Source organism: Triplophysa rosa, linkage group LG23 (genome assembly GCF_024868665.1).
Source record: "Triplophysa rosa linkage group LG23, Trosa_1v2, whole genome shotgun sequence".
In the NCBI taxonomy this organism is placed as follows: Eukaryota; Metazoa; Chordata; class Actinopteri; order Cypriniformes; family Nemacheilidae; genus Triplophysa; species Triplophysa rosa.
This window is the reverse complement of record NC_079912.1, coordinates 10,853,959-10,871,966: the sequence shown is the minus strand read 5'-3', so window position 1 is coordinate 10,871,966 and position 18,008 is coordinate 10,853,959. Positions and strand designations below refer to the sequence as shown.

At 42.7% G+C, this 18,008-nt stretch overlaps 2 protein-coding genes across 7 annotated transcripts in view; both read left to right on the top strand.

Annotated features, from left to right (window-relative positions):
- dlgap1b (discs, large (Drosophila) homolog-associated protein 1b) overlaps window positions 1-18,008 on the top strand; it is a 129,764-nt gene that overhangs the window by 58,113 nt on the left and 53,643 nt on the right. The gene's annotated exons all lie outside the window — the stretch shown is intronic.
- LOC130546663 (uncharacterized) lies at window positions 9,740-12,589 on the top strand. Its single transcript, XM_057322024.1, has 7 exons — window positions 9,740-9,835; window positions 9,969-9,998; window positions 10,359-10,626; window positions 10,719-10,858; window positions 11,577-11,847; window positions 11,930-12,069; window positions 12,306-12,589. The coding sequence occupies exons 1-7, from the start codon at window positions 9,802-9,804 to the stop codon at window positions 12,587-12,589; spliced, it is 1,167 nt and encodes a 388-aa protein (XP_057178007.1). The 5' UTR covers window positions 9,740-9,801.

The following is an 18,008-nucleotide window of genomic DNA, read 5'->3' as shown; positions in this document are numbered from 1 at the left end:
CCTGAAACGCCTCATGTAACCACACCCCGATGAATGTACATCACTTCGTAACATGATTTGACTTAAGACCGCCCAAATCTAAATGCAAGTGAGGTGGGCGTACTTGTAAATCTCATTGTATCGTCACCGCCGCAGCCATGTCGCGGAGACGCTGTGTGTTTCGTTGCGAAAAGAAAGACTCTTTGTTTGCCATGCCAAAAGATGAGACAAGTAAAAACGAATGGTTACATTTTATTTACAACACTGTTCCAGAAAAGTACAATCCGAATGTTCAAGTTTGTGCAGAGCATTTCACAGATGATTGCTTCATGAACCTGGGAGAGATCAAGGCCGGCAGTGCACGAAAGCTTTGGTTAAAAAGTGGGGCCATTCCAACCATTAAAACTTCGCTGGTGCTTCAGATTCGCAACCTGTAAGTATATTTTTTTGTAAAAGACTTTGTTACGGACTAACGCGAGTTGAGTTTGTCGTGTGTTTGTGATCTGCAAATGCAGACACGCATGCAAAGTGAAAAAAGACAACATACAGTAAGTCCTAATAATCAGTAATAATGTTCCCACTAGAGGCAACAAATGTCGTGTTTAAAATGTCTTTTTATATTTAGTATTTATTTTGGGTTTATTGTCTTTGTTGAGTCGCGACGAGACGTGGCGTAACACTGGCTGATCAAGAAGGGCCAAAGCGCTCGCGTTATTTATACCATTCCCTGCTGTAATGCGAGCTTGTTTCTATCTCACACAAACTCTGTACGATGTATATGGTTGTTTGTTTATAGTCTTTGTAATGTCGTATATAAAAGGTAAAACAGTTAGCTATAGTTTTTAACTATTTAACATCATATTTTTTTAATAAAACCTTACCAATCCTTTACATCCTGCTCAAGTTACGCTGGCAAAGTTGATGTATTGGCTTGATCATTTTCATTTTACGTATCAGATTTGGGCTCGAATTGATATAAGGAAGTACCAATGACATTTTATCACCTGTCAGTACAATTGCGTGGGAACCTGATGTTCCGGATATGGTAAGAGGCGTTACATTTCCGTGAAACGCTTGCAGTATTCGACCAATCACTACGCACTGGTTAACTAGCCAATCATAGCACACCTCGCTTTTCAGAGCGATGAGCTTTGTAAAAAATCAGCGCGTTTCAGAGAGAAAGGGCAAAGAGGTGATACAAACATGCACGGTATGTGGAAAATACAGCGTTTTTTGAATCGTGTATACACATTGCACTCCATCTAAAACTAACGACAAAATTAGTTTTAGCCCTGTCATATGACCCCTTTAACAGTTGCGTTGTTACACATTGCTGTGCCTTGAATGACGGTAGGCCTGAACTGTTGCAATTCATGAACGCATGCATTTCATGGGACACAGATGGTTGTTTACTTCAAAATGGAGATCGGTTCTTGCAATTTCATAGACTAGTTCTCGAAACGGATACACATATGTGAACTGATTGTGTTTAAATGATCCTTCTTTGTATGCTTGTTGGTTTGTAATGTTGTATTTCAATTGACAATTTGTTAAATTTTGTGATTGTATTCGAAATGTAAGTTCCCTTTCTGTCGGTCTCTCGACGTTGTGTCGAACCGACAGATGGGGTTCGTCCCTGAGAACCAATCGCTTCCGACTTCTTAGAAAAGGCCAATGAAAATTGGCGAATGAAATTTGCATGCCGGACTACGCCCCCGGATATCCGGGTATAAAAGGGAGACGGCATGCCTCATTCATTCACATTTTGTTCTTCGGAGGCTTCGCTCATGATCAACAGACTTCGCTACAAGTAGCAACTACAAGACTGCCGGCTCTACGACGTGGTGCAGCGGACTGTCCCTTCCTGCAGCGACTTCCCCTGGGCGTCTCGGCAGTTCCAGAAGTGTTCGAGTTTTTTCTCTAAAAGAGCAAATTTCTCCAGCGTGGCATGTCCCGCTGTTCTCGTGGGTGCAACACACTCATCGAGGAGGGGGACGGACACGATGTCTGCTTCCAGTACGCTGGGGCAGATGTTGTGGATACGTCCTGCCCGCACTGCGGGCGGTTGACGATTCAGACGTTGCGTCACGGGTGGTTGTGTTCCCACGGGACTCAGCCACCACCTCGTCTGCTTCCCGTTCCGTGACGGCAGGACTACGGCCCTGCCGCCCGCTACGGCGAGCAGCGAGGGTGATATGAGGATTACTGTGAGCGCTAATCCGTCAGCCACTGGCTCGAGGACCGTTCGCACCTCGTCTTGCTCGTCTGACCGTTCCCCATGAGACGGTCCCACCGTCTTGTTCCTCAATCACGTATCGGACACGGTACGTGATGATGAGATGTCGGTTGCAGCATCGGAGGGTGACTTACTGGCATCAGACTCCGACGATTCCTTGAAGCTCCCTCCCTCGGGGGGTCGAGCTCAGGAAGAAGCGGACGTCGAAATGTCAGCCATGCTTTCCCGGGCCGCCTGCATTGGGTTGCGGTGCACCGCACTGCCTCTCCGAATGCTCGCTGGATACACGGTACATCGGGCTTGATAGCGGCTCCAAGCCGCACTCGCCCCCAGTGCCGTGTTCCCCCGGAAGTGCATGAGGAACCTAGTATGACCTGGAACGCCCCCTTCGGCGCGTACACGTCAACTAGTTCCATGACCCTTTCTTCCCTCGATGGTGGGGCAGCTAGAGGATACGTCAATGTTCCCCAGGGGCTCGACCTAGACTCCCGTCCAAAGCATGTGGGGTCTCAGCATCTCTGGTGTTGAGAGCTTACATTGCAGCGGACCAAGCTGCCTCCTCTCTCCACGCTATGGCTCCTGCCAGGCCACGGCGTTGAGAGAGCTCCACGAGGGTGACCGACCCAGCGCTTATGCAGGAACTCTGCGCCGCCACCGACCTCGCTCTATGGGCGACCAAGGTGACCACGCGGGCCCTGGGTCGGACGATGTCCACACTTGTGGTCCATGAGAAACTCCTCTGGCCGAACCTTGCGCAGATGAGTAACGCCGAGAAGGTCCGCTTTCTCGATGCACCCGTCTCGCAAGGGGGGGGGGGCTGGTTGGTGTTACTGTCGAGCCGCAGTTCTCGACAGTAAAGAGCCAGTCCTCCGTGCCGCGACTCGGCCGCCTCGGCCGTCGAGTCCCGTGCACCGTCTGCTTCCCAGCAGCCCTGGTCCTCTTAGACGCCCTCCAGCTCTGGCACCCCACTCAGGCAGCCCCCCCTGGAGGAGACAGCGAAGAGGAGACCATCGCCCCATCAGCAGCCGCGGCGAATCGGCCCTCATGGGAAGACCTCAGGGGGATTGAGGCTACCATTGGGCCCGACCCCAGCCACATCGCTGGGAAATCGGATAGGGACAGATCCTGCCCCGTCTATCCATCTGCTGGCCCCCTCCGGGGGGCTAGCGCCCACTTACTCTCAAAGAAGAAAGTTTCCTCTCTCTCTGGGTTATCACAGCCGCTCCCACCCTCTGCACGACGGTGAACGGCAAACTCGATGTTGCGTCACGGCGAAACGCAATGTCGAGTATAAACACCAGCCCTCAGCACTCTCAGCAGACAGTGCGTTGAGCTGCGCAATCGTCAGGCAGGAAAAGCAGCAGAGCCGATCTCCTCCCCGGGTGACCTCCCCCGGCAAGGAATCTGTACTGCTAGCCCTCGAACCACCCCCCGGGGGGACGATGAAAAAAATCGAACCTTTAGTCCCCCTGTTACATTTCTGGGAGCCTGGGCTTCCCAGACTGTCAGGCTGGCTAGGGAAGACGATCCGTCTCGGCTATGTGATCCAGTTTGCCTCACGCCCGCCAAGTTTCAGGGCATCCGTTATACCTCAGTCAGAAGAATTTGGCGTACAATTCAGGTATACGAGCCCTTCGTCTGCCTAGTCGACCGATGGCAATCTATATGAATGGACAATTGTCCACGATTTACCTAGCTTCCCTTGCTACATTTCTTTTTGTAAAGTGAAATATTTCAACATCATAATATGAGTCTCTGTCAAATTGAGTTGAGTTTCCATTAGGTCACAATGATCTCTCTGTAACCTGTAGGACAATGAGTGGACACATCTGATCTACACCATGTTTCTGTCAGAATTAGTCATTCAATCAACATTTTTTATATTATACAAAACATCTAAGTTTGTGCTCTCTAATCCAAATGTAATAGAGCACGAACCCTGAAGTTCCAAAAGCAAATATTCAACATTTAATAAAATAAGTGATTTAAAATAACGCTGTTTATCTGAAGGCAAAAATAAATAAACTAAAATGAAATAGAATAGAAAAACTTTATTGTCATTGTGCGAGCATAACGAAATTGCACGTCTAAACCCTATTGTGTGTTATAAATAAATATAGCATATGCTGTATACTTAAAACATGTGAAAATTTGACTAGATCAATATTTAGCACAAACAAGTTCATTATGACATGAGAATTACATTCTAGGTGTGCTTTTCTAGTTGAACATTTTGTTGCACAGGAGATTTATATTTCTCCCACATCACTGGAGTTAAGTTCATGTACTGATGATGATGTGGGATGCTTTTGTGATAACACCTGATGTAGCTCTGAGTCTGCTGGGGCGGCTCAGCTGAAGGGTGCTGGGCGTAGCATTGACCAATTATTTTTGTTTGTGAGTGTATTTCATTATTGTAAATTATATTTTATTTGATGCTTTGCTTCACGCAAATGAAATGTCATTTTACTTTTTGTAGCATCATCACACTCGAGATGATAAATGAATTATTCTGCAATTTTTGCCGTGAGATTGTGTTGGATGTGCGATACGCCACTGTTTGCTGGGCATGTTTGGCTTAAGCCAAAGTAGTTGAATGCAAACTAGAGAAACTTCCCCTGAGGTAAAAGTTAAAAAGGTGCGAGCCACAACATCAGTTTTATTTTTCCTTGTGGTTTGCATTTCTTTGATTTGAATCTCTTAACATCTTGTACACAAACGGCGAGGTCCAATTTATCGTTTTTACTGTTTGATAAAATACTAACATATAGGCCCAGTTTCACTAACAAAGCTTAAAGAGTAAGTAGCATATGATTTTTAAGGTCCTACTTTGGTTTATGGAGTGTCCAACAACAAGTTTATGTACATACAAGGTGTAAAAACACTATTCTTATATGGTTATTCTTACCATACTTCTTGTCTGACTCTCAAATATTCATTCCGCGATTCATCCGTCTAGTCCCCTCCTATCCGCTAGCCTAGTGTCATGTGATTGGTCAGATGGTGTAGTCTGTTGTGATTGGTCAAACGCGTTCATCATGTGTCGCAAATGGAATGCCTACCATGATTACTGGATTACGGTTTACAGGTGGTTGATGTCATATATATTATATGTGTAGATAGAGATGGAGGGATTTTACCTTACCAGTTTGAGCCCGAGTCTGACGAAGAAGCATCCGAAGATGCTAATCCACAAGAAACTCCACCACGACTGGAGCAGGATGTTTCTCAGTGGCAAGTGACAACACTTTGTCATCAAAACTTCCAGTGTGACAACATGCATGTTGTGCTTTTGCTCATCAATGAAATAAAATGTTATTTTTACTTAAAATACTGTTAATACGTTAGTAATAATATTATTTCGTCTTAACTGTGCGTTGTCATGGTACATAGAGCATTTCAGAAAGTTTCACATATCCTGCAGTGAACGCACCAAGATTATTGAAGCAATCTTCGGTGAAATGTGAGACTAGTGAAGTTTTCGCGGGAGTCCCAGCAAAACGTAGGCGGGGACTATGTCTAGTGACGTAGATACGCGGCGGTTAGAGACTCGGACTAGCTCATGTCTTGTTTGCATGATTCAGAGTCGACTCCCATTTTTACAAGCCAATAACTTGGTTATTTATTCACCTTTGGACTTACAACTTGGCAGACTACTTACTTTCAAACACGGCAACATAACACACTGCATGAAATGTAATTTTCATGATCTCATACTACTTACTCTTTAAGCCAAATCCCAGACTAAAATGCTTGTTTTTCAGCTGTCTTAACTAAAGTATGCAGTGTTGCAGCTGCCACATTATCAGCCAGCTTTTCTTTCATTTACTGACTAAAGCCCATTTTTGACCAGTGTTAATACTGCACACAGTTTTTTGTGTGTTTTCTTATATAAACCTAACCCAGTGTTTATCAGGTTCTTTTTACTATGAGAAGTGTTTTCCGTTTATGAACTGGGATCTGTAGAAGTAATATTCGAGCTGTTAATGGTGTTCACTCAAAAAATGATTTTTGCTGCTTGTTCAATTTACTTAACTTACTTAAGTTAAATCAAGACAACTTTTGGAAAATTTGGTCACAACATGATTTTTTATGTTTAGTCATATAACTGAATCCATTCATGTCAGGACAACATAAAGGAGTTGTGTTGTGTTAACATAATACAGTTACAATTGGGCAGAGGACTTATATTTCCCAGCATGCTTGAGTATAACTGCATTTTGAGAGTTATGTTCTTAAATAAGTGTTATTTTATGCATTTTTCAGTAAAAAGAAACACTTTTTAGTGTTTAATGTGCATTTATCTTTAAGATTTTGAAGAGTTTGTTATATTTTTGAGTTTTGTGGTTACCATTGTTCAGAAAAGCGTTGCCTTTGGTTAGATCGTGGGTGGTTACGACCTACTATATGCATTTCTGTTGAGTTCTATTAACTCAACACCTGCTTATTGAAGTTAAATGAAGTAATGTCTAATTAATGATAAATATGTATTATATTAAAAAATTCTTTTTAGTGCTTTGAGATAATCTAATCGATAAAATTGGGTTTATTATATTGGTTTTATGTCAAATATGCATGTATATGACACAAATTAATTTAATCAAGACTACTAAGAAAGTTAAGTTCATACAACAAATTACATTTTGTTGGAGAAATGTAATTGAATTTCGTGGAAAAGTTTTCCTTAATTTAATTAAGTTCGTTCATCAACTTTTTATTTTGAGTGTGAAGACCACTGAAAAGATGCATGTTTAAGCTGTTTCACAAGTGTGTTGAAAAATAATGAAAAATAAGCACTGGTGTTTCTTTCGTACATAAATTTGAATTGATCTTCTTAACAAATGAGTTCCCGAGCAGAACAGAACTAAACAAAACATAGAAAATCAGGTAATTTGTATTTGTATTTCACAATACATATCTTTACATATCGATCATGTCTTTTTGTGTGCTGTGCAGCAGACGATCTCAATAATTTCTATATATCACTCGTCCTTTATCTTTATTGACCATTTAATGATGAAGAACAAAAATCTTCCTGTTTCCTGAAGTCATCATACGGTCATCATCTTACATTACTCTGAACGATGAAGCTCAAGACTCCAGGTTTCCTTCCAAGATCATGGAGGTACTGTACAGCCACTGAGTGTGTTGAGGAGTATTTTCATGGGATCTAGATTTGGTGTAATGTCATTTAAAATCCAGTGCGTAGCAAACCGCTCACAAATTTCCTGTTAATAAGATTGGCTTCAATTAGTTTTTCATTGTTAAATTACAGGTTTTTGCCATTCTACTTGGAAAATGTAGTTAAACACATTTTTCTAACAAATGTTCCTGCCCAGTAAATGCTTCTTTAGACAAACATCAACATGGCCACTCTAAAGCCCCCTGGTTTCGATAATTTGGGTTAGTTTTGTTTGGTCATTGGGCTGGTTTTGATACACACACCTGGCAACCCTGTAACCAGTGTCCATTACTTCCAGTCAAGTCTCTACAGAGATGCATATGTTCAGAACATATAATGCTTTCGACCTGTTGCATAAAGCTGCGTTCTCTTGCTACCATGGTCGTTAATAGGCGTTCCTTACTTTGGTTGTCCTAGAAACATTTATAAACAAACCCTGCAGTAACTGACAAGAGACGGATGACGTGAGCTCCGCTGCTGTACTCCTATTGGTAGTCGCTCCCGAAAGTCATTCATCATTCGCATAAAGTTGAGCAAATCTCAACTTTGTCGAGTCTCTAGACACGCCCACTTCCTGTCACCAACAGTCATTGATGCCGGCTCTCCATCGAAATGAATGACATCACCTTGCTTTGTCGCTGGGGGTCTGAACGGGGCATAAAAACAAAACCTAGATTATGGAAACGTCTCGGTTGCGTTTGTAACCTCGGTTCCCTGATGGAGGGAACGAGACGTTGTGTCGAACCGACAGATGGGGTTCGTCCCTGAGAACCAATCGCTTCCGACTACTTAGAAAAGGCCAATGAAAATTGGCAAATGAAATTTGCATGCCGGACTCCGCCCCGGACATCCGGGTATAAAAGGGAGACGGCGTGCATCATTCATTCACCTTACTTCTGAGGAGCCTGAGACCTCTCATGACTGCTGCAGAGGACAGCACGTGTTGTGGCAAGAGGACACAACGTCTCGTTCACTCCATCACCATCAGAAACGAGGTTACAAACGTAACCGAGACCACACGAGTGGTGCAATGAGGCGAGCGAGACGGGGTGCGAGCGGTCCGCGAGCACTTGGCTGACGGATTAGCGCTCGCAGAAACCCCCATATCACCCTCGCCGCTCGCCTTGGCGAACGGAATGGCCTTAGCCATCCTCGTCACAGCCCGGGAAGCATGCGAGGTGGTGGCTGATTCTCGGGAGAAGACAGCCACCCGTGACCGCAACGTCTCTATGACCATCTGCCCGCAGTGCGGGCAAGATGAGTCCACGAAGGCTGTCTCAGCGTGTTGGACCCCCAAACACCTGACACAGACATCGTGCTTGTCCCCTTCCTCGATGAGGACACCGCACCCAAGAGAACAGCAGGACATGCCACGCTGGAGAAATTAGCTCTTTTAGAATGCAGACGGTGATTCACCGTCTGCAGCTCGAACACCTCTGGAACCGCCGAGACGCCCAGGGGAAGTCGCTGCAGGAAGGGACAGTCCGCTGCACCACGTCGTAGAACCGGCAATGTAGAATTTGCTAAGTAGCAAGAGTTGCACTTCATCAGCGAAGGCTCCGAAGAACAAAAGGTGAATGAATGATGCACGCCGTCTCCCTTTTATACCCGGATGTCCGGGGCGGAGTCCGGCATGCAAATTTCATTTGCCAATTTTCATTGGCCTTTTCTAAGTAGTCGGAAGCGATTGGTTCTCAGGGACGAACCCCATCTGTCGGTTCGACACAACGTCGAGAGACCGACAGAAAGGGAACTCTTGTTATTATAATCAGTGTGAAACTGAAGAATTGAATCTTTACTCAAGAGAGATCATCCAACAAACATCATCCAGTATTGAGAAGGCCGCTGACTCACAGACGGGTCAGTCTGAGGTAGTTTCATGGGACTCATGTTCATGTAAATTCCCTGTACTTATATTTACTCATATGAAATATTGCTGTTCAATATTTCTTAACACCATGAACTGTATTTAAGTGAAACAGAGAAACATGTTCATGTGTGTATGTCTTGCGATTTTAAAGCTAGAAGTAAACAAAACCAAACAGACACCTGATGACCCATTTTCATGACACATTTAAGGGTTTTAGATTCGTTCTCAGTTTTGCATTTGTACCTGATTTGAATTGTTAATTTGACCTAAAATGACCGCCGGAGGTGAGGAAAGAAGTACTTTTCTAAAAATTCAATGACATGTAAAACAAAATCATCAAACTGCCAGTGATGATGTCATGAGGGTGGAGAGCGAAAGTCAAATGTCCAGAGGGATGTATTGATGGATAGAGAGGAGGACACACCTCCACAGACCTTCATATTGAAGTTCTGCTCACAACGCCCTTAAGAAACTCAATTCTCTTCTCTCTCATCAGTCATCTCTGGATCTGCTTCATCATCTTTACACAGTGACATGGACAAACTCATTCATCTGATTTTACTTTCTGGTGAGTACAGCTCACATCATCTCATATAACACACACATCATGTTACCAACGATTGAAATCTTTAACACTGCTAATGAAAGATAATTCATCAACTCATTATCACTCTGAAATGCTGTAAAATGTTTCTCAACAGGTCTTGCTTACATTCAGGGTAGTTTGGAAGGTAATACAATTCTTCATATCGCTGATGTGCTTCTGAAACCTCGTATCTCCATTTTTTGTGATTTTTATTTTTTGCCATAAATCATGATTATCTTTATGTTTGTCACTGGGTTTAGCAAATATCTAACGGATAAAAAATTAAAAAGTGCTCGTCACCTTCGAAGGCGTGTTTTTTTTCCATTCCCTGAAAAACAGCTAATTTGGACATACGAGCAAAATGCAAAAATGATGTACAGTTAAATAAGGGCTTAATTCTGTTTAATTGTTCTTTTTATGGTTAATAATGGCATGTTTGTGTTTTTCATAATCATCGCTTATGGAATATATTCTGAATATTTCATTGTCAATGTCGTTTTTCTAGAGAATTTAGCATTGAATGGAACAGTTACACAGTCATCCACACGTCTCACCTGGGTAGCTCAAAATGCCATAGATGGTAAAAAATATGGCTCTGAATACTGCTCTGCTACATTGAATCAAAGTAACCCATGGTGGAGGTTGGATCTCTTGGATGTTTATAACATCAGTACAGTGATCATCACTGCTCACAACGACTATTTGGATCAAGCCAACGGAGCCGAGATTCGTGTCGGAAACTCACTGGAAAACAACGGAAACAACAATCCCATGTAAAGTTATTCATGAAATCACTTCAACACTTTTGATCGATTGGTTGGTTGATTTGAATGCCGACGGACTGATTTTCTCTCTCTCTCTCTAGATGTGCTGTAACTTCTGGTCTGCAAGCTGCTCGCACCATCACTTACTCGTGTCCTGGGATGTTGGGACGTTATGTGAATGTGTTCATGCCTGGAAGTACAGCTCATCTGTCTCTGTGTGAGGTGGAGGTGTATGGAACAGGTAAATTTGACTCATAATTCTGTTAGAATAATTTCAGACTTATGTGTCAATGAGCGCGTTTACATGCAAAAGAAACCTGTTTTCACATGTTTACATGCATATCAATAAACCGGCTACGCAGAATACCGCGTTTATGGAAATATGAGACTTGCCCGGTCTAGTAACTAAAAATGCTGCGTGAAATGGGTCAGAAGCTGTATTTATATATGTTTTCTCATGTCCGCAGTACCTGCAAATGCAACAATAGTTTTTCGTTTAGCCGTTTCGACATCAACTGCATGACTTGAGATTGGACGATTATGAGGTTTTTTTCCATTTGAGACTTTTATTGTTACGCTGTCAGGCATGCGCACACAAGCAAAACTGAGAGAAAAACGGTACAGACGTTTACATGCAACGTGAAATCAGGGTAATGGGCTAAAAACTACCTCTGCTGAGAGGTTTTTGCTTACGGCGTTTATGACCTTTCTCCTATAAAAGAAAACCGTTTTACGCGTTATCAGCTTATTAAACACAATCGGCGTAAGACTGTGCATATAAACGCACTCCATGTCAGATAAAAGACTCCATGTCAGATTTTTTGCTGTTTGAAGAGGCTGTGGGTCTTTCATGAACATACGGGCTGGAAAGATTCAAACGGTTATTACTTGATGATCCCACATGTGTTTATATATCTGCAGACTAACTGATCAACTGTCTTTTAATATATGTTTTCTAGAGAATTTAGCATCGAAAGGAACAGTTACACAGTCAACCACATTGAGGAACTATGTAGTTCAAAAAGCCAAAGATGGTGCAAGATATGGTGCAGATACATGCTCTGCTACATTGTTTCAAACTAACCCATGGTGGAGGTTGGATCTTCTGGATGTGTATAACATCGGTACAGTGATCATAACTCCTAGATCAGACTGTTGTTCCCGTGAAACCAAAGGAGCAGAGATTCGTATTGGAAACTCGCTGGACAACAATGGAAACAACAATCCCAGGTAAAGTTATTCATGAAATCACTTCAACACTTGATTGACTGAAACACCTCTATGGTGATTGATTGGTTTTCTCTCTCTCTAGATGTGCTGTAGTTTCTCAAATTCAAGTTGGTCACACCATCAGTTACTCATGTCCTGGGATGTCAGGACGTTATGTGAATGTGTTCATGACTGGACCGGCAAATTGGCTCTCTCTGTGTGAGGTGGAGGTGTATGGAACAGGTCATTTTTAACATATTTTAAAACCATTCGATAGAACTGTGAAATTGGATTCATTTGACAAGAATTAACTAGCACATACTAATAAAATGTATTGCTTTGGACAAAAGCATCTGCTAATGCATGAATGTAAATTTTAAATGTTATAAGGGCTGAACCGATTTAGATGATTCTTACTTGATTCTCACGGTTTATCTGCAGACTGACTGATCGTCTGTCTTTCAATATATATTTTCTAGAGAATTTTGCATTTAAGGGAACAGTCACACAGCTGTCAACACACCTCACCTGGGTAGCTCAATATGCCGTAGATGGTGTAAGATATGGCTCAGTTGAAGCAGAACACTGCTCTTCTACATCACCTGAGAGTAACCCATGGTGGAGGTTGGATCTTCTGGATTATTATGAGATTGATACAGTGATCATCGCTCCTAAACCATCCTGCTGTCCTGAATTTACCACTGGAGTAGAGATTCGTATCGGAAACTCGCTGGACAACAATGGAAACAACAATCCCATGTAAAGTTATTCACTTGAACACCTTTATAGAGGTCGATTGCTTTAAACGCCTCTATTGAGATTCACTGAGTCTCTCTCTCTCTCTCAATTCAATTCAATTCAAATTGCTTTATTGGCATGACTGTAAATATTACAATATTGCCAAAGCACAAAATACATGTATAAACATAGGTAAAAAAACAACAACAAACATGACCACAGTGTGAACACACACACACTCTTACACACTTACTGAGGGAGACTGAGTAGGGTAATACACATCACATATAATACACAACATCGCACACATTCACCTGCTGTCTCTCAGGCTGTGACACATCCACACATATCTCGCAGCAAGTCCTGCTGTCTGGCCCTCTCCTAGTATTATTTTCATTTGTTCAATTTCCCCCAAAGATATGAAGTCTTTGATTAATTTACTGAATTTATTCATGTATGAATCTCTTATAGTTGTGTATTTGTGGCAGTGTAAAAGGAAGTGTGTTTCTGTTTCGATCTGTCCCGTGTTACAGTGAACACACACTCTTTGCTCTCTGGGTAGCCAGTGTTTTCTGTGTCTGCCTGTCTCGATGGACAAACTATGATCACTGGTCCTGTAATTACAAATCAGCTGTCTTTGTTTTGTGTTTTTGATATTTTGGAGATATTCTTTGAATTCATAATTCGTTTTTAGACTTCGGTAAAATTGTAATTTGCTCTGTGTTTTTGTTTCGTGTTCCCAATGTTCCAGATATGTGGCTTTAGTTTGTTTAGTAATTAGATTTGTTCTGATGTTTGAGGCAGTGGGGGTCTCAGACTGGTCAGTGTTAGTGAGTCTTGTGATGAGTTGGCTCAGCGGACTCTTTTCTGGGCTCAGTTCTTGTGTTTGTAAAGCTTTATGCTGTAGGGAATCTGTGGGGCTTGATTTTAAATGCATCCAGAATTTTAGGGATCTTTTTTGTATATTAATAACTAATGGGAATCGGCCTAATTCTGATCTACATGCATTATTGGGGGTTTTCCGTTGTACTTTTAAGATCATTTTGCAGAATTCTGTATGTAGGGTTTCTGTGGGATGTTTCTCCCATCTAGTGTAGCTCTGATCACTGAGTGGACCCCAGACCTCACTTCCATACAGTGCTATGGGCTGTATTACACTGTCAAAGATTTTACACCAGACTTTAATGGGTAAATCAATATTTTGGAATGTTTTCTTTATAACATACATAGCTCGCCGAGCTTTATCTTTGAGCACATTTACTGCCATACTGAAACCTCCTGAAGCAGTGATGATCAGGCCAAGGTAAGTGTAATGCATCGTGTGTTGTAGGGTGGTGTTGACGAGACTGAACTGATATTTGTGTTCCTGACATCTGGCCTTTTTCTGGAAGACCATAATGTTGGTCTTCTTGAGGTTTACTGCCAGGGCCCAGTTCTGACAGTAGTTCTCGAGCAGGTCCAGATGCTGCTGAAGTCCCTGTGGGGTGGGGGACAGCAGCACCAGATCATCTGCGTACAGCAAGAGCTTGATGTTTTTGTCCTGGAGAGTGAGTCCAGGGCCGGTAGACCGTTGCAGTTGCTCTGCCAGTCCATTAATGTAAATGTTAAAAAGCGTTGGACTCAGACTACAGCCCTGACGCACTCCTCTCTTCTGGGTAAAAAAGTCTGTATGTTTTTGGCCAATTCGAATTGCACATTTGTTGTTTGAATACATTGATTTTATAATATCATAGACTTTACCACCAAAACCATTTTGTAAGAGTTTAAAATATAGTCCATCGTGCCAAATAGAATCAAATGCTTTTTTAAAATCGACAAAGCATGCAAATATTTTTCCATTTTTGGTATGTTTAACGTGTTTATCAATGAGGGTGTGTAGGGTATAGATGTGGTCAGTTGTTCTATGATTCGGAAGGAAGCCGATCTGGCATGGGCTCAGGACATTGTGTTCACTTAGAAAGTTAACAATTCTGTTATTTAAAATACTGCAAAATAATTTACCTAAAATACTACTAACACAAATGCCTCTATAATAATTGGGGTCTAATTTATTTCCACTCTTATGTAGTGGTGTAATGAGTCCTTGGCTCCAGATGTCAGGAAAGTGGCCTGAATGAAGGATGAGGTCGAATAATTTCAGCACAGCCGTCTGCAGCTCAGGTGTGCTGTGTTTCAGCATTTCACCCAGAATATTGTCCGGACCACAAGATTTCTTACATTTTAGGCTTTTGAGTTTCTCGGTCAATTCTTTGTGTGTAATTGGGAAGTCCAGTGGGTTTTGATTCTTTTTAATTGTGTTTTCATAAATTTGTAGTTTTTGTTTGATCTGATTATAATTTTCATTAAGTTCTTTTGGTGGAATTTCTTTATACAAGTTTTCAAAATGTTTTGTCCAGATGTCTCCGTCTTGGATTGGTAAATCTTGTGGTTTTGTTGTGCTCAGATTATTCCACATATCCCAGAACTGATTCTGGTTGATTGATTGTTCTATTTCATCAAAGCTATTGGACAGATAGTGTTGCTTTTTAATTCTTAAAGTTTCTTTATACTCTTTTAATTTTAAGCAGTGTTCAGTTCTTAGTTTTGTGTTGTAAGGCTCTTTATGTTTCAGGTTTGATAATTTTCTGAGTTGTTTTCTTAATGTTTTGCATTCGGAGTCAAACCATTTTTCATCTTTTGGTGTTTTCTTAGAATAATTCTTTCCTTTCTTTTTCAAGGCAGTTTTACATGCTGCTTTTTGAAATATGTGATTGATGTCATTTGTAGCCAATTGGATGTCATCTTTAGTTGTTTCAAATGTTTTATCCATAAATGTATTGATGAGTTTTTTCAGCTCTTCAGAGTTAAGGGCTTGAATAAATGTGTTGGTGCTGTCTGGAGCCCATCTGTATGTGTGCTGGATGTGATACATTTGACAGGTCTGCGGTGTGTTTAGTGTGTGATTAGTGAGTGTTTTAATATATATGTTAGTTTGGTTATGGTCAGAAAGAGGAGTTTGTTGTTTGACAGTAAACGCGCTAAAGGAGGACGGGTCCATGTCAGAGATGGCATAATCAACGACACTAGCTCCATGACCTGAACAACACGTGAACCTCCCTAACGAGTCTCCTCTGATCCTGCCATTCAGTATGTACAGACCTGAGGCTCGACACAGCTGTAAGAATTCTCTACCCATTTTGTTTACGGTTTGGTCAAGGTTGTTTCTTGGTGGGAGATTTTCTGTGAGATTCAAGGGGTTTTGGCCAAAGACATGTTTATTGCCATTTGGATCAATGTTATCAGGTTCAGATCCAGTTCTTGCATTAAAATCTCCACACATCAGCACATTTCCCTGGGCCTGGAGACGGCTGATTTCTGTGTGGATGTTGTTGAGGTATTCTTCATCATGGTAAGGGGATTCCGCAGGAGGAATGTAGATGGCACAGAGATACGTGTCAGTGGCTGAAATGCCAATTTGACTGTTTAGTTTTAACCAGCAATGATATTTTCCAATTGTTATTACAGAAATGTTTTTACTCAGATTCTCCTTGTACCACACTAAAATTCCTCCTGAATCTCGTCCGCGGTGGACTGTACTTAATTTCACCGAGGGCACAATTGTTTCATAGTAGCCTGAGGGACAGTAGGTAAGTAAATTATTTCGACACCATGTTTCAGTGAGAATAATGATGTCAGCATTAGTAATATTGTTCAGAAACTCTGGGTCTGTGCTTTTACAACCAAATGTTGAAGAATGAAGACCCTGAATATTCCAACAGCTTATTAGAAATGAATGCATTAGAATTCTAATGATAAAGATAAACCTATTTGGTAAGACAGAGAGAAAATAACATGTGAAAGTATTAAACATGTGAAAATTATTTACATTAGTGCATTTTTCTTTTCTTTCGTAATATCAGTGTTCTGTGTTTCTGAATGCGTTTTTGTTCTTATCTCTTCAAGAGCTGGCTGCACAGCGTATGAAGCATCTCTTTGATCTGGCTCAGCTCATTGGCTGGTGTGGAGGTGGTGGGTGGAGCCGGGGGCCGGGCTACGGCTTCAGCATAGCTCTGTGGTCTCGGTTGTGAGGGTCTCTCTTGTTGTGGGGGGGGGGTTGGTTTCTTCTTTCTTTCAGGGGCTTGATTAATGGCGGGTGGATGGGAGTTTAGTGACCGCAGGTGAACAGGTGTGTAGGGAGCCATAGGTGGGTGTGGTCGGGAGGGTGGACGATGTGAAGAGCTTGTCCAGCTGATGTCTTTTCTCACTGAGGTCGGAGGGCTGTGTCTGGGGATGTAGGGGTGGAAGGGCTGGTAGTGTTCAGGGCTCGGTAGCAGGTGCTTCGCTGGTGTTGAGCTACGGCCCAAAGCTGCATCCTTTAAGCTCTTTTTCTTTGCAAAAACACGCACTCCATCTTTATGTAGGTGAAGTCCATCATACAGGTGTTTGAGGCCGATGTGTTGGTGGGGGGCCAGGTGCACCTTAGGGAACGCAGAACATGCACGGGAAATTTCAGCATTGATGCTGTAGATGATGTGAGGTGGTGTGTCTCGTCGTGGGAGAAGCGTGGAGATTACAATGCGGGATTCTCTGAACTTTTGGCTGGTGATTTCTGCCATTTTCCTCACAGCATCGGCGGTGTTGTTGCGCAGAGAGTGAAGGTCATTTGTTCCGGTGTGTATGATAATACATGAAGTCTGTCCTGAGAAGTCTTGGATGATTTGCTGAGCATGGCTTGTTGTGCTGCATCGCTTTGCAGTGACTTGTTGATGTGGGAAAAGTTNCGGGAGGGTGGACGATGTGAAGAGCTTGTCCAGCTGATGTCTTTTCTCACTGAGGTCGGAGGGCTGTGTCTGGGGATGTAGGGGTGGAAGGGCTGGTAGTGTTCAGGGCTCGGTAGCAGGTGCTTCGCTGGTGTTGAGCTACGGCCCAAAGCTGCATCCTTTAAGCTCTTAGCAAAAACACGAACTCCATCTTTGTGTAGGTGAAGTCCATCATACAGGTGTTGGAGGCCGATGTGTTGGTGGTGGGCCAGGTGCACATTAGGGAACGCAGAACATGCACGGGAAATGTCAGCATTGATGCTGTAGATGATGTGAGGTGGTGTGTCTCGTCGTGGGAGAAGCGTGGAGATTACGATGAGGGATTCTGGGAACTTTTGGCTGGTGATTTCTGCCATTTTCCTCACAGCATCGGCGGTGTTGTTGAGCAGAGAGTGAAGGTCATTTGTTCCGGTGTGTATGATAATACATGAAGGCTGTCCTGAGAAGTCTTGGATGATTTGCTGAGCATGGCTTGTTGTGCTGCATCGCTTTGCAGTGACTTGTTGATGTGGGAAAAGTTTCTGTGGATCTAAGAATTTTCCATTAGAGTCCACCAGGAGAAGAACATCTGGGTCCGGGAGCTGCGGAGGCAATTCCTCAGTTTCTGCAGGCATCTCTGTGGTTGTGGTAGACGTGCGGTCTGTG